Genomic DNA, 26,501 nt, shown 5'->3' on the forward strand with positions numbered 1-26,501 from the left:
CTCCTTTCACCAGCGTCCAACTTCGCAATCCCGCCGCCGATCGTTCTCACTGCAACGAATTTGTTTCATACATACCCTGAACCCACTGTGGAACACCAACATTCAGTGGGTTTTGTTGTATGCTGACTCACTCGTTGGTTGGTTGCCTGGCTGGCTCCGCCTCTGCCTACAGCTGCGCCGCAATTAATCTTTGTGAAATACGACCACAAAGAAATTCTGCCGACCATCTTAAAGAATCCAAACCCCAAATCCGAGTTCTCTTGCTAGCTCATCTTTCGCCTTCCCATGAAATATGATACAGCGAAGCCTCACCCCTGAATTCGTCGCTTAATTTCGGCGCATTCTCCTCCTTTTCATCACCTCTGAAAATTCGCCCCCATTGAAGCTAAACAATTTGATTACCCTAGTCATCAACATGGTCCGCAAAGCAACCGCAGCCGAACAGCAAGAATGGGACGTCCTCCCCTCCGCAACCGACATCGCTCGCCGCAGACTCTCCTCCTTCATCCTCATGGGCTGTCTCCTCACACTCACCACGCCCTTCATGCCTTTCTGCTGGCTCAACTGCTTTGACTTCATCGACTACTTCGTCACTCGCGTCATCCTTGTCGGTGCTCTCTACTTTCAGTATGTGATTGCCGGTATCGTGGCTCCTGTCACGGTGAAAATGCTGGATAGGAGGATTGTGTGGGTTTACAAGCAGAGGATGTATTGGTATTATGCTGCTTTTGAGGTTGCGATTGTTGTTTTAGTGAGGTGGAGCGGGAGTGAGTTGCTGAGGAAGGTCGCTAGTGTGTTTTTGGTTGGGGCGTTGTGGGAGTTGGGGTATAAGGCGACGGGGAGGAGGATGAAGGATTTGTTTCGGCAATATATTTGGTGGGCTTGGGCTTGTATGTTGCTTTTTTATGGTGGTGGTGGTGCTAGATGTGGGAGATCTTGGTAGTATGGATGGGAAATGTTGTGTCACGGAATGCTGAAGGTGTGAAGGACGACAGGAGTGAAGACCGGAGGGATGGTAACGAAAGCATACTTCCGAAAGGGGTTAATTTGGCATGCCAGAAACAAACCTTGACTCAAAAATTCTCTAGAGAGTCTTCCTGGTACTAATTTCCTTTGTACTATCTGATGTAGATCCGATCTCATTTCCAAGACACTTGGCTCCATCATTCAAGTAGTTGGTGAAGTCTAGAAGCTGCTAGGGACTGTAACAATATTTTGTCTTCTCCAGAAAATCAACAATGACAGGCGGTCTTTCTATAAGCTTGTGAATCAAAGGAATGCTGACTCTTTGCTCGCTTAAAAGTGTTGGGTTTAAGGTTATTAGGCACTTGTGCATTGTTTTATCCGGTTGCTGATTTTGACGTGATGTTGGCAATGTTGGAGTGCATGGATTGATATGATACTCTCAATAATTCTACATGACACTCCTCTCCTCTCTTCCTGTTTTCTCTCTAGATGATACATTCATCAACCCAAGTCTTTCGTAATACTTCTAGCAAGCTTGCATTATATTTCCAGCCACTGTACATAGACCAAATCACGTCCTCCAATAATGGAACTTCCTCTGCAGTCTGGTTTTTGGGTCTACGTCACTTCTGAGCAATTAATTGCGCTCTTTCTTGCAGTTGTGAGTGGAGATGATCTCTTCGTAGTCTTGATATTAGATAGGCTGACGGAGTAGCAGGTGTCTTATGCTCTGATCCGCTGTGTTTATCACTTGTATTTTCACCCTGCTGCCCGGTTCCCAGGTCCTACAATTGCTGCCATTTCGAATGTATGGTACGCATACCACTGGTAAACACTCTATGCCTCGAAAGAAGTCACTCTAACTTACAAACCTAGGTTGACAGGGAAATATGCGATGGCGATTGAAAAGGCTTTTGAAGAATATGGTAAGCTTCAAATACGACTGAAAATCTGTATACTGACACTTAGTCAGGCGATGTTGTTCGTATAGCTCCTAATGAAGTCGCATTTATCACACTTAAGGCGGCATCAGGTACGGAGACTGCAATAATCAATTCGTATGGATGCTGATTCAGGGAGACATTTATGCCTCGCACACCAAGAATCAGGAGCATTTTACGAAAACAGTTTTCGTCGACACGGGCGACAAATACCGCGGTGTCGTTTGGGAGACGGATCCTACTAAACATCGTCAAATGGCCAAGATGATAGCTCCAACATTTAGCATGAAGTCGATTAAGGCGAAAGAACCTATTATGCATACATACATTGATAAGTTCGTACAGAAGATGAAGGAGTTTGGAAATGAAGACGCCGGCATAGAGCTTAAGAAGGTACTGGCCTAGCTTTTGAAGTTTCAGTATCAATGATCCAAGATTGGAGGATGCTGACCTGCCGCTTTGCAGTGGGCGGACTGGCTTGTCATGGATATCTCTGCAGAACTAGCCTATAGTCGTAAGATGAATCAGATGGAAGATAGTAAGTTTCTAGCACTTGTCGTCTCTTTCCAGCTGCCTCATCTAACTGTAGAGCAGTGAAGAGTGCTCCACTTCTTGAAGTCCTATGGCGGGCGAACTATTTCTTGATGGCACATCAAATCTGCAAGAAGTTTCCCCTTCTCAGTCCTATTCAATTTCTTTTCGTATCGCCTTCAGCTGTCCTGAACGAAATCCGGGCCAGGAAATTGACAACAAAGGAACTTGAGATACGTATCGAGCGTCGAGGGAAGACGACGCATGTGGACCACTTTGACCACTTGCTCCCAGTTGGCGCTCCAATGCCTACAGCGGAAGAAAAGAAGCAACTCAATATGAATGCCTTGCAGATGCTTCTTGGAGGCTGGGAGCAGATCTCAAGCGAGTGTTTGGGCACGATCATGTTTTCCTTGCAGGAACATGAGACCTACAAGAGACTGGTAACCGAAGTCAGGGAAAATTTCACGAGATATGAAGACATTACCCCAGAAGCTTTGGCTCCGCTTAACTACTTGAATGGCGCGCTTATGGAAACATTACGTTTCATGGCACTTGGCACAGGCTTACCACGTCTAAGCCCTGGTGCTATGGTTGATGGAAACTACGTTGCTAAAGGAGTCAGTGGTCCCTAATTCTGCATTATTGTATAATTTCCTGGTGCTAACTCTTCTTGTTACTGACAGGTGTGCGTTCAATATGGCCACTTTGCTTTCACACGCAGTCCTCGCTACTTCCATGATCCCCGCAGCTACAAGCCAGAGCGTTGGCTACCAGAAAGCCATCCATATTGGGAACCCGCTTTCAAATCAGATGCTAGAGAAAGCTTCTTTCCATTTAACCAAGGACCAAGAGTCTGTCCAGGAAGCACCCTAGCATGGCATGAAATGAGATTGATAATTGCAAACGTACTGTGGACATTCGTGTTACGATCACGGGACTAGTGGACCATGGGCTCGGCAGGCGGGGAATCTCGACCTATGGTGGGCCCTGGGTCACGTGGTGGATCATAGGGGATCATAGGGGATCGAGCGATCCACTACGATCCAGGAAACGGAGGTCCTATATAGCGACGAGTTGTCACTCACTAGGGAGGAACTCCGTGCTCAACTTGATTAAGTTTTCCTAACTACTATATCATTGCCTTATCTTACTTCATTCACCATACCAACCCACGTGACCTTACCAGGGTAAGGAGAGAGTCGTGACAATTCGATATAAAGACATTGCCCGAGCAGAAGAACATTGTCTTTGACAGGGAGTTTACTATATGTGCAATGTGGGAAAAACCGGATTTCTGGGTTCGATTTCATCCAGTGATGCGAGATGAGTGATTGGAATGAATCGCCGGCTCTGTAGCCATTGGGGTATGTCTACTGAGTCTGGGTGTATCACATGTTCATTTGTTAAGAAAACTTGCTTCAAATTGAAGCCCAAAAATATAGTTACTCGTTCATCCTGCTGTATACAAACGTTTACTACAGTAGCTCATCGGAATCACTTTCTTTTGCTGCTAGCATGCCCTCTAAAAGGTAGCTGTAAGTCCTACTTCCCCACTCATCAATCCCCTTGTTTCTCATCTCACGTTGAGAACTCAGAACAGGGAGCTGAACCCAGTGCCACGTCTTGGAGGCGCGGTTACTTCAATATCATGCCTTCCCACAACGATCTCCAATTTCCCCTGTTCTGACTCCCTAACAGCCACTGCTTCTTTCCATGACTTGATGGTGCCATCAGAAGAACAAGTCTCTTGCAGCTTCTCGTTGGGCTTGGAGTTCATGGCTAGAACAAACATCTCTGGAATTGATTCCCATGCCCGATGCATCGTTTTCCTTCGTCCCAAGATCCCAATCAGTACCATCAGCGTGTGAATAAGAGCCACAGCGACATGCACCAGTAAGACTGAAATGCCGAATTGTGCTGTGCGGCTCCCACTCCACATGTAGCCGTATCCATATCGAGAGAAAGAGAAGTCGATCTTGACCCAATTGTTCACCTCGTTCTCGTCCGTAGTATTGAGAGTGATAATCTCACCATCCAGAACGCTCCAGTGCGGAAACTTTCCTTCGAGCTCTCCGTCGGATGACCGATTTGGCATCAAGAACATTGATGAAGAATATGGATACCTCGCATCACCGGCAATTCGAGCTAATCCATCGGTGACAACACTGGCAAGGATTGTGCTTATAAATTTTCCCCGAGCCCTAGCACCATCTTCAACCGTCTCAACATCATTGGCGTCTCTCACTGGGAAGACGAACTCAGCACTGTTCTCAACATGCACATCTGAATAGACAAATTGATAAAGAAGTGCCAACACGGCTGGTATAGGCCCATCTTGATAGTCCATTGGCTGATTTATCCCGTTTGCGTAATCTTGACTGATCGTGGTATTGATGGGGCTCTTCGAAAAATGAACATTGGCTGGAACGTCCAAACAAGTATCTCCGAGATCTGTGTCAATACTGTATTCAACTTGGTCATTCGTATGCGGCTCGTACCAAGCAGTAACTGGAATCCATTGAGAGTAGATGCTGCACGCATATGTCGTGGTCGTTTGGAACCATGTGATATTGCTGCCATTTCCAACCTCTCCGAGCACCATGGGGATTGTAACAATCTGGAAGTAGTCAGTCATCCATCTAGATGACAAGGATAACAGACTCCAGATACAAGTCTCAATACCCAAACAAGAAATCTATAGACTTACTACAGCGAGTGAAGGAGCTTCGGGTCCATCCTGCGGTACTTCATACATAGTAACGTTGGTCGCGTTGAGAAGCCTCGGATATCTGAAAGTCCAATCTGGGACGGGAAATTGAGAACTGTTGGACCAAGTTGGCAAGACCATTGGAGGTAGTAAGTCAGGACCATTGGCTTCTTCGTCCACATAACCTTGGCAGAGAACTTCCACTCTTGGTGCCAGGATATTGATTTCAAGATCTAAGCGTGGCTCCGTGGCGTCCAATACTTCCCCTTCAAAGTTTTCAGCAGCAAAGTTCCAATACGTTGTAAATGCGTCGCTGACCCATGCAGGAAGGCCGACTGCAGAAGCACGCCCATCTACGGTACGGTTGCAACTTTTAGTGGTAACTACTCGCCTTGTATCATCTCCGTAGTCAGTATATGTAATGTTGGAACCTTGGTCTGTATCCTCATCATACAGATAATTACTCCACTGGAGGGTTTCGCTAAATCCAGAAGAGGGACAGACAGCCATGTGTATTGAATAAGGGTCTGTGCAGTTGTTTCCACTCGTTGGAGAATTTAAGCTTCCGCTTGACAAAGTTGTAGGCCACAGGTCAGTACTCCGATTGAAGATGAAGTAGGGCAAGACCGGGCTGCGAAATGGTTCACTGATTTCGAAGTAATTGAGTGTTGGGATGACGGCAATGGCAGATGACGGTCCAGACAGCACTACCAGCGCGGCCGCTAAGAGCGAGAGCAACCAAAATTTCAGATAGAAGAATTTCTTTCCTGTAGTTACGTCCACGGACCACGGCACAGTCCAGAATGACTTCCGCCGCAGAAATTGTCCTGATGTAAGCTCAAAAGAATTGGCGACCATTACAAGAGGCAAGCCTGACGGCCCAGTGAGGTGCGATTGGACAGCATACAGAACAATGCTAGAAATTGAAGCAAGTATCAAAAGCCTACCACAGGTAAGCTGACTGGTTGCGGACCTGCGGAACGGAGAACATACTCATGAAGCTTAGCAGCGAGTTGAAGAAAGTTGAGGGCACCACTTTGTGTAAGCCCTGGAGAGATGTTTTCATGGGGAGCTTTGAGGTCCATCCAATACACATTGCGGAAGCTTAGTTGAACCACTGCAGCAGTGACAACAATTGCAAGCATATGCGGGAGAAGTTTTTTCCAGCTGTCAACTAATGCTTGCCTAATCGATTTCTTCTTTGCAACTTCGTGGGGTGCTTCAAGAGCGTCTTCTAAGGCTGAAGACTGTTGAAGATGATGGCCTGCGACATGGACCGCGGCACCTTTGTCGTTCAGACATTCTTCAGCCAAGTCTCCGTTGTGTGAGGGAACTGTAGTGCTTCCAAAAGCTGTCGAACTATTATCCTCCTCAATCGATGACCATCTGTTCGTCGGTGGATGTTCATCGGAAGTAAAGGTTTCTGGTTCCTGATGGTTACTCTCGGATGTGGTAGCTTGGTCAATTAAGTCCGCTTCGTGGAGATCCTGAATTGGGCTATGCGTACTGATGCTATTCGAGCGGGAAACAACGGAAGATGTACGAGGCTCTGACATAATGAGAACGAAGTAGTTGTTCCGATTTTGAAGTACTTGATGAATCGTAGAACGGATTTGTCGACTTTTATATCCATTCCGATGGCTTCATATTTCTAAGAGGGACTTTATCATCCACCCAATAACTGTTTGAAGACCCCAAACCCCAAACCAAACAGAGTGCCTTAATATAGATCATCTCAATGCACACAATGAGTGCAAAATTGAAGCTATTGATGCTATGACCTGATGCTGTACTCCATCTCGGTTAGACTTGCGCAAATTTAGAAAAGAGGCGCTCTAAGGCAGGAAAAGACCCGAATCCAAACTTGTCTGAAAAGACTTGCATACCAGCAGTCGAGGAGTTCAACGTAGTATCTCACGTCCCGTACAGAATGAAGATATATCGCTGATTATTCATCAGCCACAAGCTTGCCCAATGACTCTATTGTCGGCTCCACAACTAGAAATGGCTGATTAGTCTTTCGCCACGCATGTAGGTCATACGTATGCTCCAATTAGCTGTAGCATAGACTTTCTGACGATCTTGCTTACCAGCGCTTCCATGCAAGAAACAAGGATATATAAATACCTAGGTACATAACATAACATTGATACGCGAGCACACTAGTGTGGGGAACCTTGCTGGAAGCGTTGGCCGCATGGAATCTCTATTATGTAAGGAAAAGCGCAGAAAACTTATCTTTGATGCTCAAACATCCATAACAACCAAGGGCTATTTTCGTCATCCTAAAATGGTGTGGGTGTTGACATATGCAGAGAGCTTACTGTATCTCGCGGCGGAGTTAAGCGAGGAACGTGGGGGCGCTTTTAAGGGGGCGACGACACGTGATAAAGTCTTTTCGCCGAACCCGATCAGTTTGATGTTTCCATTTTCTGGAACAAAAGCAGGACTCGCTTTCAGAACAGACTAACAGGCAAGCTGGAGAATAGCTTTCGGTGCATTGGCACGTATGATTCATTGCGGGTGTTAAATGATCCAAATCGTGGTTTCAGGGAATTTATCTGTTTGCTGCGTAAGATCTCTCGCCATATAATTCTCAACCATTGAATACCATCTCCTATCCTGAAGAGATCTGAGTGCAGTATCTACCTTCAAAGCAGCCACTGAAGCCCTAATGCGCGAACCAAGGCTTCCGGAAATGGTAGGTGACAAGCCGTCTTCTCGTATTCTCTTTTCACAGTCCCAAATCATCTGTTCCGACGAATAATGTAGCACTCGACTGGGAAGTAGCAGCTCCTGTAATGTCCATCCTCGAGTAGCGAGAATATCGTTTCCTATCTCAGGTTGCGGCCAACAAACATGGACTCGACCGGAAGCAATTTTTGTTGATGAGCTGAAGGGAATTTTGCAAGATACCCGCTTGGTGGCATTCTTCCTGTGAAGAAAACCGACTTGGCCATTTTCTGCTGACATCGTAGAAACGGTCAAGAAAGAGTTTCTGTAGACATCCAACATCTTGGCTGCTTCTCGTTCCCAATCCGCAGCATCATCTTGAATGATGCATAAAGGATCGATCCGGAAGACGGGAAAAGCGTGCTACTCCGACAAAACTTCGCCTAAACCGATCTAGAAGAGTTGGTGCCTTGGTAAAACCTCATTTCTTGCCTTTTTACTTAGGCTATTAAATACACTGTGACGGAGAGCAGCAATCAGCTAATCCAGGGCTTTAAGTATGAAGTGGGAGAACGTAGAATAAGGGTAATTCATGTATTTTGCGTCTAAGAAGGATAGCTCTAAAATGTTTAATTAGAGCTTATATTTAACTACTCCTACTAATTAGGTAAGTACCTCCCTAGTAGGTCTATACTCTAGTTATAACGGTACAAATAGAGCAAAGCTCACTCAGAGATGTATAGTAGCACGTGAATAAGACTAAAAAGCTATATTTATAAGCTAGCTACGTTAAAAAAAAATAGAATAAAAAGTAAGGTAAAGTACAAAAAGAGAGTCGGATATATCCGTCCCCGAACCTAGCCCGAATTGGGTTTGTGTGGGTTCTACTCCCTTATATCCTCATTTCCCAGAATATGGGGCATGCCACGTAACCTGGGAGCTCGTCACACTAACGAGGCAGCCAAAAAGCGTTAGCAGCGTAAAAAGAAGCAGATTCAGAAGTAAAGGACCGTAAAGAGTGAGAGAGAGAGATAGAGAGAGAGGGAGGGGAGATATAGCAGCTCAAACGAAGGTTGACGCGCAGATACAGCGTGAACAGCGTCAAGATGGAGAGCGACTAGGTCTCAGCCACCAGGCTCTGGCGCGCTGCAATTGGGAACAACTCACGCACGTGCAAGAAGAATGCTATAGGTGCTGATTAACTTTACATAGCAATAATTATATGTCACGGAGTTACGTCGTCCGAGCTCAGGATTATAAGTTTGTGTGATGTGTGTAATGTGTAAAGTGGAAAAGAATAAGTGAGCTTAAGAATGTATTGTCCTGGATTCTACAGCTACTGAAAGAAGCTTTGGAAATTGAGTCCAGAGATCGTCTTTAAGTATCCATCCCCGGACGAGCTAATGCAGGCTCCTTTGATTGATCCAATGATTGAATTCGCGTTCTCCATCACGTGAGACCTACCGTTTCCGTGACATTATACATTTATTATCCTGTGTTGTTGAGTTACGCAGCTGCTTTCACATCGAGAACATCTATTGACAGGCAGACATTTTCGACAGCGTGTAGTAATGCCTCTACCAGCACCCTTTTCTTATCTCTATCACTTGCACTAAGCTGTTGCAACTGTCAATATTTTCCTAGTCTACAAGTGGCTGGGTAGCGTTTGGACTCCAGCTTCACTCTTCACTCGTAAGAAATGCCCCAATGAGCGGGGTATCATTAGTTCAGTAGGTGGAAATGTTGAATTATCCACTATATAGGCCAATTTCGGCACGTCTTCTCGGAATTTTCAAGCTGTCCCCTCCACCACCAAGGATATTTCTGAAAGAAACTCTCTGTGGAACTATGTGCTCCATTACCATGAGAACCCGTCTTACCTTTTGCAATCAGCCGTGGGTTTGATAGGGTAGTCCCACAGTCCACTCTTCTTGCAATCCGCCGCGGTGGACCAATACCAATAATTATTGGTGAATTTATACTCGCAGCGCTTCCTGATATCAGCTCGTCGCTGACCATCAGGACGGAAGAGTGGCGCAATCAACTGATTCTGTTGAATCTGCTCCAAGATCGGTGCCCAGTTCCATGCGCCATAGGCCGGGAAAGGTGGTACAGTTTTTGTCTTCCAAGCCTGATAGATTTCATCGGCGGAGGTTCGAACAGCATTCCACGCTTCGTTCTTGTTGGCAACGTCTTCTTTATCGAGTAGGCGCTTGTCGCCGAATGTGTCCCAGGTTCTGCCCGCAGGGTTTTTAACGGAGAGACCAATCGCGTTGTCTTCATCATGCATGAACTAAATCCGTCGTAGTCAGCACACTGAAGTCTTATACGCAGCTGTGGGGAGAGCATGTAGTCGGACTTACTTTGGCACATAGATCAGCAAATCCGGTACTGTCGTGAAGTTTACGCCGTGGAGTTCTCATGTGGCCGGCTGCGAACGAGTCTTGGAGGAAATGATCGCCGAATGCGTTCAAAGCATAAGCTAGTTGGAGATTCCCTCCCGCAGCCACCTGCAATGCGTAAGAGTGGCAAGCGTTATATGCCACGCGAGCATCAGCCCCAAAGTGATCCCAGTTGATCTTCGCCAGCATAAGGTAGCTGGGACATTCTGGGGGACGTCCAATGGTGAGCAGTTGAAGAGCTGCGGTAACATCGGGAATATTGGGATAAACTGTGGACGGATCTATCCCTTTATCGAGGGCTTCCTGAACCATTTCGACCTCTTTCGACATCACACCCAGTATCTTTTGAGCTTCGGGAGGATTGCGAGTCGTGTCGTTCGCGAGCCAGTGCCAAGCTTGCAAGAATCGGTTGCGTTGGTCTTGCAAATCTTTACCATCACTAATCGGATTAACGGTAGCATAGAAATCTCCAGCAAGCCCGTTGATTTGACCGTATGTCAATTGCAGACCATTGGGCAAGGTGAAAGGCTTGTTCTTCGCAACGTATGATTGACCGTCGTCCCATTGCAGGGTCAAAGCATCTCCAAGGTAGCTATGTTCGGCATACTCAAAACCTAGAAAGGGTTCATTAGTCGATGCGTGTTTGATGTCCAACGGGGACTGTAGTTTCCTCACCTAAGCCATCCTTGTTCTTGGGATGCTGCTTTGATTGCTCTAATTTCCAGTTGACGTAGTCAATCTTAGCAGCAGCTTCGATTTCCTCATCAGAAATGGGGATGGAGATCAATTGAGAGGCGTCATTATGTTGATGCCCATGATGATCTAACAGCTCGACATCAAGCTGCTCTAGTGCACTTGCGTCGTTCCCGTGGTCGTAATCCCATCCAGTAGGCTCATAGCCAAGAGTTTTTTGAGTCCTAGAAGATATCATTAGCCGGAGGCGATCGTCTGAAGTTGGTCCTTAGCTTACAAGACGATTTCAGGTGCTGCGCTCATAGTTGCAGGATTTGACAATAGAAGAGAGAGTATGGGGGCAGTCTCTCTGTTGGTTGTTTAGAGAAGTGATGGTTGCTGAGAATAGTTGAAAAGGCTGCTTGTTGAGAGTACCAAGAAAGCTCTCAGCAGTGTTACCGTCTACATATACTTTTCTTCAAAGCCATCATTACCGAGGTCATCAGCACCGAGGTCATATTCAACAGCATTGCATGAGCCACTCGTGGTAGGGATAAATAAGTGTACCCATTTTCCGTGTTTCTAGCAAGTTCGACCCCATAAATACAGCAAATCTACATACCGTATTGGCCAATCTCTCTTACTGAGGCTGACACTAAAATCGTCAAGGGTGCACCTATTTATCCCCACCACCTAATATTCCTTGCTGTGTAGCATAAGTTCGTGGGGAAGGTGGACGGGAGTAGGATGTTCAGCCAGCCAGATTCATCTTTAGCGATATAGCGAAGGTAAATAGGAGTAGGACGTGCGATTCAGCTAGCCATAGCTTTCCACGCTGCTACAGAAGTTGTCTGAATTGCCGATTTTGGGCAGCCTGCAGGGCCTGGGCTCGAGAATGGAAGCGGGGGCGGGCGGGACGGAACGGGGCGTGCCTGTTCCGCAAGCCACACTGCATGTTTAATACTGTAGCCTAGACAATCAGCCGCGAGCCGCAGCTACATCTCCAACAGACAGCTAGCCATGACTACATTCTAACAGAAACGCGGAAGCTAGCGAGAAGCGATTTGTGCTGTTCAGCTAGCTATAGCTATAGCTACATCACATCTTCAACAATCCGCCACTGCGCTAACGCAGGTTTGTCTGTTTGTTGATGTTCATGCATAATTCGTCTCTACCTTAATTGCAGTTCTGGGCGTCGCCTCGGCGCAGCTGGTCCCCACCCCCACCGATAATGACGACAGTTAATCACAACTTTCCTAGCTTAACATGATGCATTGCGTAAGAACAGGTTGGTTATGGAAGCGCACAGCTTCACCGCTGTTTTGTTATTCGCGACACGCAAGCCTCAATAGTAATAGATGTGGATGTTAATGTGGTTGTACAGAATTCCGCACTGTAACGCAACGCAGCACGGGATTAGTCGAGATCGGGCGATTCCTGAGGCTAGCTGACAGCAGGTACGCCGAGCCGCATTGGGTGGAGAGGGGTAGAATTATTTGTCCCAACCACCAAATATATTGACAGAGTCCATTGAATTACCGACCGTGGCTTACAGGGCTCGATTTTGAAGACCGATAGTGGGTTAATGGGAAGGCAGATGGCTGGCTGAAGACGGGACTGAAATGTCTTTTCTATATTGATTTTTGTGATGGAGGTGCAGCTTAAACTCGTATACATAGAATATCGAACGATACGTCTGATAAAGCAGGGCCTAGACCGGTAGGGTTCCACCAGTCGATTCATGGTAATGTAATCGGCTCAGACTTGTAAGTACGCAATATCACATCTGGTTTCAGCTCATCTATAGATACTCTATCTCATTATTCCCTTTTCCCCAAGTTCCTAGCATCCTCTGAAGCTGTTCTTCATATCTCGTCTAGAACAGCCATATACCAGAAATTATTTCTACAACAGTTTCCCTTACCAAAACAAACAAACTGGATCTGTTACCTCCAGATTGGTGTGGCACATCTCCAACGTCCGGTGCAGACATGAGCTTCGAACCGCCTACCACAAAAGAGATTCTGCTTGATGCAGTTACCCAAACGGCTGGGAAACATGTTCTCGATACCATACAGGCACCAGAAGACGTCAGCCCCCCAGAAAACATCATAGATCCAACCCCAACCGACAACTTTATTCCGCAGTGCTCAACTCAGGCACCGATCCCCACCGCTTTAAGAAATGGTCCTGCAGACATCATGGTTGGTCTGGACGGTTATTGTCCACGCTGGGCTCCCGGTTCAGTGATCCGCTGGGCTGCCTGGAGACAAGGGTTCAAGACTGATGAAGATGCCATGTATGCCGCCAATCATCTTAACATCGCGGCTGAGAAATGGAATTCACTGGACATTGGGGTCACGTTCGAATGGGTCCCTCTGGCCAAGGATGCTACCTTTGTTCTCTGCCATGGTGGCAGTAATGGCACCACCCTTGCTCAAGCCTTCTTTCCCGGTCCCGAAGATCTTAGTTACTTGCTCGTCTTTAATGCTGCTTTCTCGCTCAAGGGTTGGAAGGAGAATATGTGGAAGATCTTCACTCACGAGTTAGGCCACGTGTTGGGTCTGCGGCATGAGTTTGCGATGGATATAAATCCAAAGACCGGAGAGGTCCATGAGCGCCAAACAGCTGTCAAGCTTGGACCGAGGAACGAGTCTTCGGTAATGACATATGGCAGGAAGCCACCTGAGATCCAGCAATCCGATATCGACTCTACGAAGGCATTCTACGCACTAGTGGACGATGCAGAAGGAAATCCGCCAAAGATCGGCCTGGCTGAAGTGAGAGACTTCACTCCGATGTAGATGATTACCAACGCCCTGGTTAGGATGGAGGAGCTCAAGCGTAACAGCTGACGCTGCTGTCCTGGCTATTTTAACGTTCGCTGGGTTTTCCTTAGGAATGGTTAGCTTACAATGATGCTGGAGTTGATTTTGATTACAAACGTTAAAAAACTTGAACCTGAGCCTTATAAGATAATCATGCAGTGCGCACAAAAGTCCCGCTCGATCGACTCCTTGCGCCCAATTGCCTCCTTCCTCCCAGTGAGTCCCGCAAATGTTCCTTGATAGTTGAGCACACCAACGCCCTCGCATATTTGAACAAACATATGGTACGATTTACCTCGATGCGATCAATGGCGAGAACATTGCTATAGCCACAAAATCCACACGAGTTGAGAAATATTAGTTGTGGTGGGAAGCCTATGAATACCAAAGACGGGTACCAATCCTGACACTTACCAAGAGTTGACTCGAAAGAATTGTGAGAAGCCAAGGTTGGGGCACAGAGTCATTAATCCTTGAAAAGCTTGAATGGATTAGCTACTGGCTTCGTGTTGGCCAGTGATGTCCTTGTTGTGCCTGCGACCTGCTCTCCGCCAATCTATCTACGCGAAAGTTCTCCTCGGGGTGGTAATCGACTCACAGGTGATGCATATCTATATAGGAAGATAAATGGCAGAGCAAAGGACATACCGATATCGAGACAAGAGGACTGAAGAAATACATACCCTATCTAGTATAAAAGTGCGACTATCTTCGGCTTGATCGCATTTATATGTCCGCAGGAGACTTTCTCTCAGCATTATATCTGGCAATTCATTTCAATCATTTGAACTATGGTCAAGTTAAGGAGTGTGATCAAGCCTTGTACCGAAAGCGACGAGTGTGCTTTGGTATGTAATGTACAATTTGGCTGTACTGATGTCCTACGTGGATTTATCAGACGTTATTTTCATATCGAATGAGCCTTTTGAGTCTTCTTTCAGAGAAAACGACTTGTTGGAAGCTTGTTTCGAAGCAATATTTATATGTATAAGCGGAAAAGAGCTAATACCAGCCAGCAATATCGATTACTATCATCCTGATTTGTCAATTACCCCACTTCCTCATCTGGCAATGTTGTGATCAAACACTATACAACTTTAATCCACCCCACTAATAGGCGACTGCATTTGCTTCGCATTTATAATCTTCTAGAGTAGCGTTTGTTGTAGTGAAGCTGGGGGTTTCGTCCCCAACAATGACTAAGAGCTATATACGAAGTAGGTTCCATAAGATCAAGTGCTATGACCGAGTCGTGGTCTTAGAGGCTCCACATCTACGACTCGGGTTGGTAGTGCTGCATTGATGTTGATAGGACATCTTGCGTGCGTTTTGATACATGTGTCAATCCATGATTGGGCTTTTCTGAGACCTGCATCGCTCAGAGGATTGTCTTCTACGGCTCTTCCAGGGATGATTTCTCTCAGAGTTTGTGGAGCATCTAGTAACGGTAAATCATGTTTGAAAACTCAGCCAAGGTAGTGATGTATTACCTTCAAGTACATAAACCCCAAACTGTCCAAGCAACTTTGATCCGGCTTCCAACAACAAGCCTGAGATTTCATCCGAATTCGCAGAGTATTGTCTTCGAAGTCGAAGTTGTGAGTCACATGTAGACAACAAGCCCGTAGATTTCCCAGACTACTTCTCAGCATACTCAGAAAACCCGCGCCATAATATCTTACAGAGCTCGCATCTAGCTAAGCTAGATTGCTCTTGTGATAATAGTGGGTTATTATACCACTAAACCATATAGCAATGCTTAGTAAAAAGCTCGAGTTACAACCAAACAATGGTTGTAACGTAATAACACTTATATAAGGCAGTCATAGAGCTCTCACGTCATAGGTCCAATGACACTCTAAAGCGCTAAGACTCACGTGATGTGGATAGCCGTCATCTTCATTGAAGCGCTGCTTTCCAGGGAAGGTTTCTCTCATGGTGCCTGGAAACTTGATCCCCTCAAATGTAATTCCATTGCAGAGGTCGCACAAAGACTGTGATGTGCCCGACATTTTGTTGAAGCCTAAGTCGGCTTTGGTAGTATGTTGTCGGAATTTGTCTTTGTCTGGCTGTTTTAGATACGGCAAAGGTTACAATCCAAAAAAATACATTTTTGCACCTCCACATCGTAGAGGGAAGCAAAATGCAAAATACTTTCCAGGCTACCGGTATGATTGTTGGCGCTTGATGAAACGGGACAATGTTACGACAGATGCAGGAACGACTACACACACGATTGGATTTTCTTACAAGCACACCTGTGACAGGAATCTGACTAACGAAGCCACCCTGAGGTTAGTTCGCGCAGCTGCAATGTGTCTCGCTCCCTTGGCTGCACTTAGAACCTTAGTGTGACCTGCACCGCCCCGCTCGAAAAAGCAAAACAAATAGTAGGGCGAGTCTTGTTTCGTACCGTCTTTAAAGTATACCCGCTACTACAAGGCGTCGTAATTGTAATTGAGATTGTCGACTGATATCAGTCTATCCTTGTAATTGCTTTACTATCAATAAGAGCGCTCAAGAGCACACTCCTTATATCGTACTAGTTTGAAAATCGTGTCGAGATTCAAGATGCACGGGGACCCCGAGTTCTTCTTTCTGAAGCCAGTCGCTTGGATGGATGCGAAGAAGTGGGAAAACAAGATGCTCGGCGCGTTTCTGAAAGAATATCCTAGCCCGACTAATGGCTATGTGGCCGAGAGCGGGCCTGAAAACAAATCCCTTTTTGAACAGTACGACAGCTTCGGTACAGAGGATGGACAATTCAACGACTTCGTTTTGGATGCACACGCCTCTGCCAAGAAAGGTGTCAGCGCGACACTCAAGTCTCTCGCCAATGTGTCATTTGATGGGGAGACAACGCACGCGCACTCTCTCGAAGGCAAATACCTGCGCTTTCGACGCCTCACTCAACTCGATGTGTTCTTCGACAAGGCCAAGAAAGATGTCGAGGTCAGCAAGAGAGTTCCTAATTGGATCAAGTCGGGCCTCAAAATACCTGTTTGTGTGGTAGTTGGAATTATGATTTGTGAGGATGTTGAGGTAGTCTGGGAGGAGGGCGCAAAGAAGGCGGTAGAAGCCAAGGGCGAGATACCTATCGCGACGATTGCTCGAGCAGCTGCTGGGATCCCTCCTATTCCAGGTGCGGCCGATGACACAGGTAATCTGGGAGCCCAGTACACGAACCAAAGGGAAGAAGGCAAAGTCTTCCGGGCCAAGACGGGGGAGATGAAAATCTTTGCGCTGCAGCTACGAAATGTCACAAGGGGAAGAATGTTGAAATTATTCCAGAGGAACGAGCTCCATATGGGAGACGACAGCACAAGTGCCGATCAAGGACGCAAATTTGGTGTGGATGAGAAGACTCCACTTGATGATGTTGATGACAATGATCTATTCTTGGAGATGGATGACGCGAATGACTCCGGGAAGAAATGAGCAAGACATGAGGGAAATAGATTGTTCTAAGCATCCTATTCCAGTAGCTTTGAGATTTTGTTCGTGTTCTGTTTTAAATTCGGCATGTTTACTCGAGGACCACGAAACCCGACCAGAACTTGCAACAATTTGGGTAGCACAGTTCATGGAAGGCTCATGAGAAGCAAAGATGTGAGTTGTATCAATTTGCATTATGACCTCACACACCTTACACTCATGTCGAAATTTATGACAATATAATCTTTCTTCATCCATGTCCCCACAACCCAATATCTTCAACAAGTGAAACCTCCTGGGCTCGAACATTACTAAAACGCACCCTTTTTGTACTGTTCTACTGCAAACGACCCAAGAGACGAACGTTGGACCTGCGTAAGCGAATATGCAAACAATACTGGGTTCTGTATATATGATACTGACTTCGCGGTGGAATTCTCAAGCTTGATACCAGCCTCGATACCAGCACCAACAACAACACCCGCATGCACAGTCGCTCCTATGTTAGAGTTTCTACCTCCGACTTCCACTTGAGAACCAATCGTTACCTTTAACCCTGTAATGATAAATATCTTCTGCCTTGATTTCAAAATTTTTGCAATCTCCGGCCGCTCTATTACCTCCGATATATACTCGTTTACTGCAAGAAATCGGTGGGTTTCCACTCGCATTGCTTTAACATGCAAATCATTAATAACATATTCCACCTCTCTCTGCACTGTGACATGCACTGTGATAGGGGACATGTAATAGTGATGCTTTTTCTGTGGCCTAGGGGTGTGAAGAACCTCTCGAGTTAGAATGCCATCACTGGGTCTCAGTGGATCGGTTAAGACTTGGCCTAGACAGATAGTGCTATATTCTTGATAAATGAAATCAAAATTTGGCATCAAAAACCAGGTGTGACGTCCAGATCTGGATTTACCAAATGGAGAAGACAGGCCAAGTGCAGTGATTCGCCGGTCTCGAGTTTGTTTAGTTTCCTGCTGTACCAACGTGGCGGGCAAAGCTTTTGAAGACCCAGTGTCCAACTGTGGATAAGTGATAGTGTAACGTAGATCTTCCAGAACCCAGTTGGTATGAGGTATGTCGTCCATTTTTCCGGCTTTGATCTTATCTGTTGCAGGCAAGTCAACCGCATTATCGATTGCCGACTTATCATGGCGTCTATACTGAGAGGGATCTTCTTTAACCGGCTCGTTTGTTCTATTCAATTTCTTTCGAGGCAGTAAGGCTAATGACCGATCTAGATCCGCCATGTGATATTCTGAAATTTCCTCTAAATCTTCTTCCTCATTCTCCGCCAGGTCTTCGTCGTCTGAATCTTCAATTATGGATGATTGAAGAACCATCAAGCCTACTTGAACCTGGTGCAATGCTATGTGAGACTCAATTCGCCCACGAGGTTTGATATGCAGCGCGCAGAATGGACACACGGCCTCTGCGGCAGGTGAGATCTCCTGTCCTCGTGGTAAAGGGTGGGACGAGAAATCATGTGCGCGACCTGGGTGCTTGGAGGCGATATGTATGTTGAGAGATGCGAGATCCGGCATGCTGGTAGTACATCCAAATGGACAAGGCCACTGCCGCCTGTGAAATGCCAATTCATGCTCGAACCATGCACGACGGCTAGAATACAGCTTATTCGGATCAGCAGTACAGTCTGGGAACGTACAGATGTACGGTCGGATATCTCTCAGGATATGTGCTCTAAAGAGGAATAGTTAGCAGCATTGGTGATATCTCAGTGCTCTAAACCTACTTCCAGGTATCTTTGGATGGGAGAGGCAGCGTAAGACGGCAAGCAACGCACTCCCGTAAGACGCCTTCAGATTCCTCGGGGAATGGTGGAAATTTATATTTCATGTCTCGATTAGACATTGTTGCCGACTTCATGGATCGTGTGTCGAGAGTATCACCTGTACTTTCCTGGCTAAAAGGATCTAAATTTTCATCTGCTCTGCTCGCCGTCGAATCGGTGTCTCCTAAATTGATTTTGATGAAAGCAGGCATGGATAAAAGTGGTTCTGACGTTCGACGTTCGAAGTTCGGTTCCCATCTGGCATCAGACTGAAATTTCAGGCTGTAATTCGCTGCATACTGAAAGAACCGGAGGCGTTGTGCACTTGCTGAGACCAGACGCCCTCGAAGCTCTGGTGACAGCCCAGGGAACAAGCTTATCAACTTGGCACTGCATGTCTGCATGAACTCTTCTTCATATGGGAGCACGGTCGATACAGCCCTCTCGTAGCGGTCGGCTGAAAGAGCAGGGCGAATAATAGGAATTACCCGAAACAGTATGTCGAGTATGGTATTAGCAAAGCTAAGAGGGTCGGATATCGTACTCTTTGCCATGAGAATCGATATGCCAGTCTCCTTGTTGCCAGAAGAAGTGGACGAGATAGCTTGAGTGCAAACATCATCAGCATGAGATTTATAACTAATAAGAAGTGTTTCTGAGCTTCACTAGAAGATTTTTCACAACCGGAACAGTAAGAAGTATTATTGTGGGAGCATTACGTGTTTGTTTTGCAGAGATCTTTTGCGCTTCCTCCAGAGCGTCATTTATATCACCCAAACAATCCAGTACATGCTGTTTCATTGCTGAAGAATCGCGCAAACGCTCATCCAAGGAGTAAACATCTCGAAGGTGTGGGCCCAATTTACGGCACCAGACGCCAAATCGTGATTGGAACGTCGAGACCTCATGTGAGAGGGTGGGATTAGATAAACTAGGCTCGTTCGACAGCATCTCTAGGCTTGAAAATACGCGCTGTGTCTGTAAATATATAGGGGCTTCTTCTTGTATGATAGTTGCCTCGGTGTCGTGCCCCAGTACCGTCTCTGTCATCGATGGGCGGTTTTGCTGGTCATTGCTGTCGATATCGGAAGCGCTCTCGCTTTTCCAACTTTCGACGCCCGGCTTAAGAGGAAAGGATTCGTCATCTGAAGTGGGTGTAGTCATTGTCGTCTTTCGGACCCTGCGTAGATATCGAGCAGCTAAGATATCTTGATATGAATAACAGCGGTACGGAGTACCGTTTGCGCAATAATACCAGGAGACGTTGAGCCGTGTGCACTAGCCAGTATGTGGGTTAGGTTTCTGCGCTGGTCAATTTTGGGCACATCCGTGTTCAGCCATGCTGCATGACGAGCCGCAGAGGACTACCTCATTCGCCGCACATACTCCTACCTCAGCTCAGCCGCAGCCCACGAGACCCGACGCGGCACGATATCTGAACGCGGCTTAAGGTTCTCTTGGGTCCTCGTCGGAGTGTGTTCTCGCTGAAGCACGCACGGCACAGGCCTGGCATAGTCGCATACGCCAAAGGTACCTCAGCCTCGGCCTCAGCTCAAAACTCAAGACGGAGTCCATGTTGCAATGGACATCTGTCATCTGCGGCCTTGCGATAATTTTATTAGTAGTATCCTGCCCACACAAATCAATCAACCCTGGACCTATGCCAAGGTGGCGTTATCATGGAGCCTCAAAGCCGCAGGCTCGACACAGTCTCACTTCATGGCTCACTCCCTGGCAATCGGCTTCAGACTGCGCGAGTTCTCAAGCGCTTCAAGGGTCTACAGCAGAAAGTCGATAATCTGTTAGTCCTCGTACGAAGAACAAAGCCCTATCGCAACGTGCTCCCAGTGACTCTGTTCGTCCGCTACCTCAAGAACGAGTACTTAGCGTTTCGCGGTACTTTGGATGGATTAACCGATGCGGAGCATGACGAGACAAAGGGGGTGGACTGGATGGTGGTTGAAGAGACAATTGAGCGTCGCTGCGTCTCTGAGTATGCAAGGTACTCCGACTTCGTAAGTCGCATATTGCTGGAACTGGACGCAATTACAGAGCTGCTTGGCTTCAATGAAGATGTCCAGATCACCGATATCGTCTCGAGCAATGACCGTTGGGGAAGATTACTACAGGCTCTTTACACCCTCGATGGCTCTGGTGGGGCTACGTTACAGGTTTCCTTCGCCAACATCCAACAAGCAAATGAGGAGCTAGTCCAGATTCAGCGACAGTCCTTGAAAGATCCATCAACGAACTTTTTTGAGAGTCTACTCATGCTTCGGGATCGTGTTGCTTCAGCATCTGACATCCTTGGACCCGAGAATGGCTTTCACTGCCAGTGTCCGGAGCCACACCAGGTATTTTTACGAGCTAAAGATTGCTTCAAGCTGGACAAGGGATTTGAACCAACATCAGAGCCTTGGGATCAGGCTTGCTCACTGCTATTCCAGAACTTGAACTCCGTACAGAACCAATGGAGACAAGTGGAAATGCAGTTCAGCACCTCAAATGTCGAAATGTCGAAGAAATTGGAACCTACACATCAGCAGCTCTCGAATGAAACAGCATCGAAGACTACGAGTTCAAATATTGCAGATGACACGACCAAAAAAACGAAAAAGAAGGCGTGGAAATCCATATCTGGGCTGCTACCCATATTCCTAAAGCCTAATTCAGTTCACGCCAATTCAAGTAATCAAGTCGCCGGACCAGCACCAACACAAGTTCCATTGCCACCGATGACCACTAATCCCAGCGATGGACTTTGTGCTTTTCTGAATAACGGTACCGGTACTGGAGAGGAAGGCCAAGGATATATCACCATGTATCGAGAAAAAGCGAGTCATAAACTAGTCTTAACACCAGCAGATGGGATGACGCAGCTTGATGTGAGATGGGCAGATCCTCTTCCGATATTAGCGCAGTCTGAAGACCCTCAACTTGAGCTCTCAACTGAGCAGAGACTTCAACTAGCGCATCAGGTGGCCTTCAGTCTGTTCTATTTGTTCTCGACCCCTTGGATACAAGAATCTTGGACTAGCGATGATGTCTATTTGACTTGGCAGGAGAGTCCCGTTGCCTTTGTACATCCAGTATTCTCTCGCAAGTCCATTGTCGTGTCAAATGATGCTCTCGATATCGAGAAGCCATCACAGCCGAAGGTCCCGTTCGTTAATTCTCTTGGTCGATTCTTAGTTGAGCTCTGGTGCGGAACATCGTGGAGCCATCTTCAGAGAGTGTTCCTAGCTGGTGAAGGCTCGTCCGAAGTGATGGAACATGACACTTTCATCTTTAACAGACTTTTGAACTGGATCGGTGACTCCAAAATAGCAGATAGGGACAAGCCGTTCCATCTAGAGGGTAGTTCATACTTGATGGCGGTACGGAAATGCTTCACATGCGACTTCAACCTGAGCGAGGTAGACAAGGATTCGCTCCTTGGCAACGAACATTTTGCGCGTTGGATATACAGACACGTCTTGCGCCCACTTCAATATTCTCTTGAAGACTTCCAATCCCAGCAGGAACGATTCTTCGGCACCCGCCTTGATTTCAGCCCCCAAGTTACTGCCCCACGCGCTGGAGAAGATACAAAGCGTCTACGCTTGTTTGCCAATGAAGATATCGAAAATAGACAGAAGAAGTAAGTTCAAAGTTCTGTGACTCGGGACATACTTTTCTTTGGCAATGGTATCAGATGGCCATGCATTGCTCTACCTCCTATCCTTCATATATATCCATATCTTCTTGTGTAGTGGCTGACCTCAACAGAGAAAAAACAGCTGACAAGTGGTTCTACGAGTACGGCAAAGTGAAAGATTTTGTGAGGAGCATTGGAAGAGAACGGCCGGAAAACCCCGCAGACCGAGTACGAGTGGCGATCCTGGACACGGGTGTTGATGTGACACACGACGATCTACACAGTCCCTGGCTCGATGGCCAGATCTTCTATCAAAACTTTGTCGGCAAGCGTTCTGGTATACCTCAAGATGATGATGGTCACGGAACACATGTTACATCAATACTTCTCCAAATGGCAGAGAATGTGGACGTCTATGTGGCACGGGTGTCTCGGGATGGATTGGATTGGAAAAGCAAAGACGTAGAAGATGTATAAGCTCGTACTTAAACCCAATTTAGTTGGTCATCGCTAATCTGTATCAGGCAATCCGCTGGGCTATAACCGACAAACAAGTCCACATACTATCTCTTTCTTTCGGCTTTCCGAACGCAGACCAGAGCCTGGAAGGTATCCAAAAAGCACTTCTAGAAGCCCACGCTTCAGACGTCTTAATATTTGCTGCCACTGGCAACAGAGGTGATGGAAACGCCGTCGCGTTCCCCGCATGTCTAGACGAAGTGATTTCAGTTGCATCAATAGATGGTGACAATCATTTGAGCAGTTTTGTGCCGGACTTAAGAGTTGGGAAAAGGCTCTGTGCAATTGGAGAAGCCATTGAGGCAGCGTGGATCAACAAAGATGTGTCAAAAGTTGCCATGCACTCCACCACCGAGCGAAAGGCTGGTACATCTTATGCTACACCAGTGGTCGCCGGAGTGGCAGCGATGATTATGGATCTTGTCTGGTCCGCCAAGCACATCTTCAATGATTACAATTGCAAAACATTGCGCACTAATCACGGAATGCTGGCGGTGCTCGAACTTATCATTTATCCGAAAGACAAAATCAAATGCCTGATGCCAAGGCAGTTTTTCGACAAGCGGGTATGGAAATCTTACTCGGGGTGATCCTGGAGAGGAATTCAACGCTGCTGATGGATTTGTTATACTGCGAGGCACTTTAAACAATATTTATCAGAGAAGGATGGCTCAATAGTTAATTGTTAATATGTAATTAGAGGCGATCCGAAATGTACAGTATCTAAAAGGTCAGAGGACCATTAATCATACGCGAAGCTACGCGTTTGCTTATTGTTAAAACAAAAGCAACAGCTCTCTTCAACGATTGCGATGATAAGAGATATATCAAGTAGTAAAGCCTTAATTGCTATAGCGGTCACCGTCTTTTTATGTGGTCGGATTAATATATGCGAAGCAGAACGCAGGCAAAGAGGGGGTTGAGGCACGCGAGCCTTTATATGCTCGAGCATCAAGAGCAGATTCACACACACAGACACAGTAAGTAGAATGGTTTGAATTTCTATGACCAGTTTTACTCAGAAAATGTTTTCGATAATGTATTCTAGAAAGCAACGCAAAGTTCAAATCTCCCACTCACGCCCAAGATAGCGACCAGCTCTCAATCCACCCCTTTAACCATTGAGGATAACATCAGCAGCCTTCTCACTGACCATCATGATGGGTGATTGAATGAAGACTCCCGGAATGGCTGGGAAAACACTCGCATCGACAACCCTCAAGTTCTGGACCCCACGGACTCTGAACTGCGAGTCAAGGACTGCGTTCGGATTATCGTCAGCGCCAATAGGACATGAGCAAGAGGCATGATGACCCCAGGCTCGTTCCTTGATGTAGTTCTCGATGTCTGCAGTACTTTGTACCGATGGTCCAGGTTCGGTCTCCACGAATGAGTCGCCACCGAGGATAGCGTAGTCGTTGTATGCCTTGTACGCAGCTCGAGACTGATTAAGTCCTTGAACCATAGCGTCGAGGTCGAGCTGATCGGCACCTCCAGCAGTAGTTCCGGTGTCAAAGTAATTGAAGTTAATGACGGCTGGGTCGAGAGCATTTGCCGAACGTAGCTGCACGGTACCAGCAGTGTTGCGAGTGTGTGCCTTAAGTGTTCCCCATGTAAAGTGCTTGTGATCCGACACAATGGCATCATTCCAGTCTGGGAAATATCCGGTGAAGTCAACTGGTCCACCGAAGATGAACAAATCAGCGTCAGTATTTGCAGCGTAGTTGGATCGCTGGATCATGGCGGCTGCGATGCCGTCGGATTCGTATGTGCCTCGTGCATCAAAAACGTGTGGGTTGTTCTCCCAAGTCGTCAAGCAAGTGTCATGCGGCTTTCCGTCAAAGGTGCATCCATTCAAAATGGAGAAGTCAGAGCCATGGACAACGTTCACAGGGATTTCATATCGATCTTGCATGTTCGTACCAATTCCAGGAAGATTGTTGATGACTGGGATACCAAAGCTCTCAAGCTCAGCAGCTGGACCAATGCCACTCAACTTTAGAAGTTGAGGAGTGTTGTAGGTACCTGCTGAGATGATGACCTCCTTGGTCACTGTAGCAGATCCGGGAGTACCAGTTCCACCGCTGAGAGGGCTAGCACGGAACAATGAGTTACCATCCAAGAAGCTGACACCAGTAGCGATAGGTGGAGTGCTGGTGTCGAAGTTGATCTTTGTGACGTGGCAGTTTTGTCTGACCGTAAGAGGATAGCCAGAAGCGACTGTATTGTCGATGAAATCACGTACAGATGTACGGGTGCCAAGCTTCATGGTGAGTGGAACTTGGAATAATCCTTCAGTAGAGTCGCGATTGGGGTTTATTCTGCTGTTAGGATCAACAGTCAAAGTTACCGCGAGGGCGGCTGCTGTCCCAATTAAAGGAGGACCCTCGCCCATAACCTCAGCAGCACCTGCAATATGTTGCACGAGCTTCAAGTCATTAAGAAGGATGGCTGGAGATACTGGTTTGACTGGGAGCCATTCGTAGACCTTGTCGAGATACTGATCCATGTTCGTAGCTTCCCAAGTGCTGTCGCCAGTGATGGTTGCAATATTATTCCAGTCGCTAGCGTGTGGTGTAATCCAGACTGCAGGAAGTTAGAATTTGTTATTTTGTAAGGATAAAGAGCCGAATATTAGGAATAAGAATGAAACTTGTTTGGGAGCCCAAACATGGCATATGGGGAAGGGGACGAGATGAAGGAATGAGGAGAGGGGCTGCTTACTTAGAGCATTATGGGTAACACAACCGCCAAGGGTACCAGCTCGAGGATACAAGATGCCAAGAGGTGTAGCACCTGGGGGAGGGTTTGGACCAACGTGATACACGAATGGTGAAACCTCCCAAGTGAACTTTGGATCTAGCATGGCGCGTGATTGGTTTTGATAGTGATTGACAAACATATCCCATCGAATCTTCGGGTCGTTGGTGACAACACCTTGGTAGGCTGGCACCGAGATATTAATGTTTCCGGCCTGGTCGTTACCAGACTCAATGAGGAGAGTTGTGTGACCAGCCATTGCCAGTCGACAAGCCAAAGGTCCACCACCAGCACCGCTACCAACCACGATGTATTCATACTGAAGGGTTTCGGCCTCATCTGCCACAGGGCTGGCCAGTGTGAAGGCGAAGATTGAAGCCACCAATGCGAGAAACTGAAACAGCTTCATCGTTACTCAAGTGTCCTAGAGAAACCCTTCAGCAAATCAGTCGTCAAATTAGAGAACACGAGAAGAGGAAACTACCTAGGAAACTTGGAAGACGAGCAGTCGTGGTGAGTTGAGGTGTGGTGATCTGAAAACTGTTAGCAACTGCAGGTGAAGCAGCTGAAGCAGCTGAAGGTGAAGCTTCCGCTTTAGGTGCTTGATTTAGTGAAGAGGTGCGGAG

The 26,501-nt window shown here is 46.8% G+C and overlaps 9 protein-coding genes across 9 annotated transcripts; 5 read left to right on the forward strand and 4 right to left on the reverse strand.

Annotated features, from left to right (window-relative positions):
• Positions 1 to 415: 415 nt before the first annotated feature.
• On the forward strand, positions 416 to 1,175 carry LY89DRAFT_677523 (uncharacterized protein; the record flags this gene model as incomplete). The annotated part of the gene is made up of 2 exons (XM_018213684.1): positions 416 to 890; positions 1,132 to 1,175. 2 exons carry the CDS (start codon positions 416 to 418, stop codon positions 1,173 to 1,175), a joined length of 519 nt encoding a protein of 172 aa, XP_018062094.1.
• A 377-nt stretch (positions 1,176 to 1,552) lies between these two features.
• Positions 1,553 to 3,772, forward strand: LY89DRAFT_702210 (cytochrome P450; the record flags this gene model as incomplete). Its single annotated transcript, XM_018217237.1, has 9 exons — positions 1,553 to 1,627; positions 1,685 to 1,794; positions 1,843 to 1,892; positions 1,940 to 1,999; positions 2,047 to 2,300; positions 2,373 to 2,445; positions 2,502 to 3,058; positions 3,125 to 3,346; positions 3,662 to 3,772. The coding sequence occupies 9 exons, from the start codon at positions 1,553 to 1,555 to the stop codon at positions 3,770 to 3,772; spliced, it is 1,512 nt and encodes a 503-aa protein (XP_018062095.1).
• Positions 3,773 to 4,032: 260 nt separating this feature from the next.
• On the reverse strand, positions 4,033 to 6,704 carry LY89DRAFT_742513 (uncharacterized protein; the record flags this gene model as incomplete). Its single annotated transcript, XM_018220831.1, has 3 exons — positions 4,033 to 5,058; positions 5,149 to 6,091; positions 6,142 to 6,704. The coding sequence occupies 3 exons, from the start codon at positions 6,702 to 6,704 to the stop codon at positions 4,033 to 4,035; spliced, it is 2,532 nt and encodes an 843-aa protein (XP_018062096.1).
• Positions 6,705 to 9,697: 2,993 nt separating this feature from the next.
• On the reverse strand, positions 9,698 to 10,535 carry LY89DRAFT_702211 (uncharacterized protein; the record flags this gene model as incomplete). Its single annotated transcript, XM_018217238.1, has 2 exons — positions 9,698 to 10,114; positions 10,185 to 10,535. The coding sequence occupies 2 exons, from the start codon at positions 10,533 to 10,535 to the stop codon at positions 9,698 to 9,700; spliced, it is 768 nt and encodes a 255-aa protein (XP_018062097.1).
• Positions 10,536 to 13,096: 2,561 nt separating this feature from the next.
• LY89DRAFT_601023 (zincin) lies at positions 13,097 to 13,699 on the forward strand (the record flags this gene model as incomplete). Its single annotated transcript, XM_018210178.1, has 1 exon — positions 13,097 to 13,699. One exon carries the CDS (start codon positions 13,097 to 13,099, stop codon positions 13,697 to 13,699), a length of 603 nt encoding a protein of 200 aa, XP_018062098.1.
• A 2,391-nt stretch (positions 13,700 to 16,090) lies between these two features.
• On the forward strand, positions 16,091 to 17,390 carry LY89DRAFT_691475 (uncharacterized protein). Its single transcript, XM_018216334.1, has one exon. The coding sequence runs from the start codon at positions 16,295 to 16,297 to the stop codon at positions 17,159 to 17,161; it is 867 nt and encodes a 288-aa protein (XP_018062099.1). The 5' UTR covers positions 16,091 to 16,294; the 3' UTR covers positions 17,162 to 17,390.
• A 79-nt stretch (positions 17,391 to 17,469) lies between these two features.
• Positions 17,470 to 20,123, reverse strand: LY89DRAFT_742517 (uncharacterized protein; the record flags this gene model as incomplete). The annotated part of the gene is made up of 3 exons (XM_018220832.1): positions 17,470 to 18,868; positions 18,921 to 19,563; positions 19,679 to 20,123. The coding sequence occupies 3 exons, from the start codon at positions 20,121 to 20,123 to the stop codon at positions 17,470 to 17,472; spliced, it is 2,487 nt and encodes an 828-aa protein (XP_018062100.1).
• Positions 20,124 to 20,412: 289 nt separating this feature from the next.
• LY89DRAFT_789435 (uncharacterized protein) lies at positions 20,413 to 23,937 on the forward strand. The gene is made up of 3 exons (XM_018223254.1): positions 20,413 to 22,599; positions 22,728 to 23,067; positions 23,121 to 23,937. Exons 1-3 carry the CDS (start codon positions 20,639 to 20,641, stop codon positions 23,703 to 23,705), a joined length of 2,886 nt encoding a protein of 961 aa, XP_018062101.1. The 5' UTR covers positions 20,413 to 20,638; the 3' UTR covers positions 23,706 to 23,937.
• A 292-nt stretch (positions 23,938 to 24,229) lies between these two features.
• LY89DRAFT_765748 (alcohol oxidase) lies at positions 24,230 to 26,284 on the reverse strand (the record flags this gene model as incomplete). The annotated part of the gene is made up of 2 exons (XM_018221687.1): positions 24,230 to 25,701; positions 25,840 to 26,284. 2 exons carry the CDS (start codon positions 26,282 to 26,284, stop codon positions 24,230 to 24,232), a joined length of 1,917 nt encoding a protein of 638 aa, XP_018062102.1.
• Positions 26,285 to 26,501: the final 217 nt, after the last annotated feature.

Source organism: Mollisia scopiformis, assembly GCF_001500285.1.
Source record: "Mollisia scopiformis unplaced genomic scaffold LY89scaffold_35, whole genome shotgun sequence".
In the NCBI taxonomy this organism is placed as follows: Eukaryota; Fungi; Ascomycota; class Leotiomycetes; order Helotiales; family Mollisiaceae; genus Mollisia; species Mollisia scopiformis.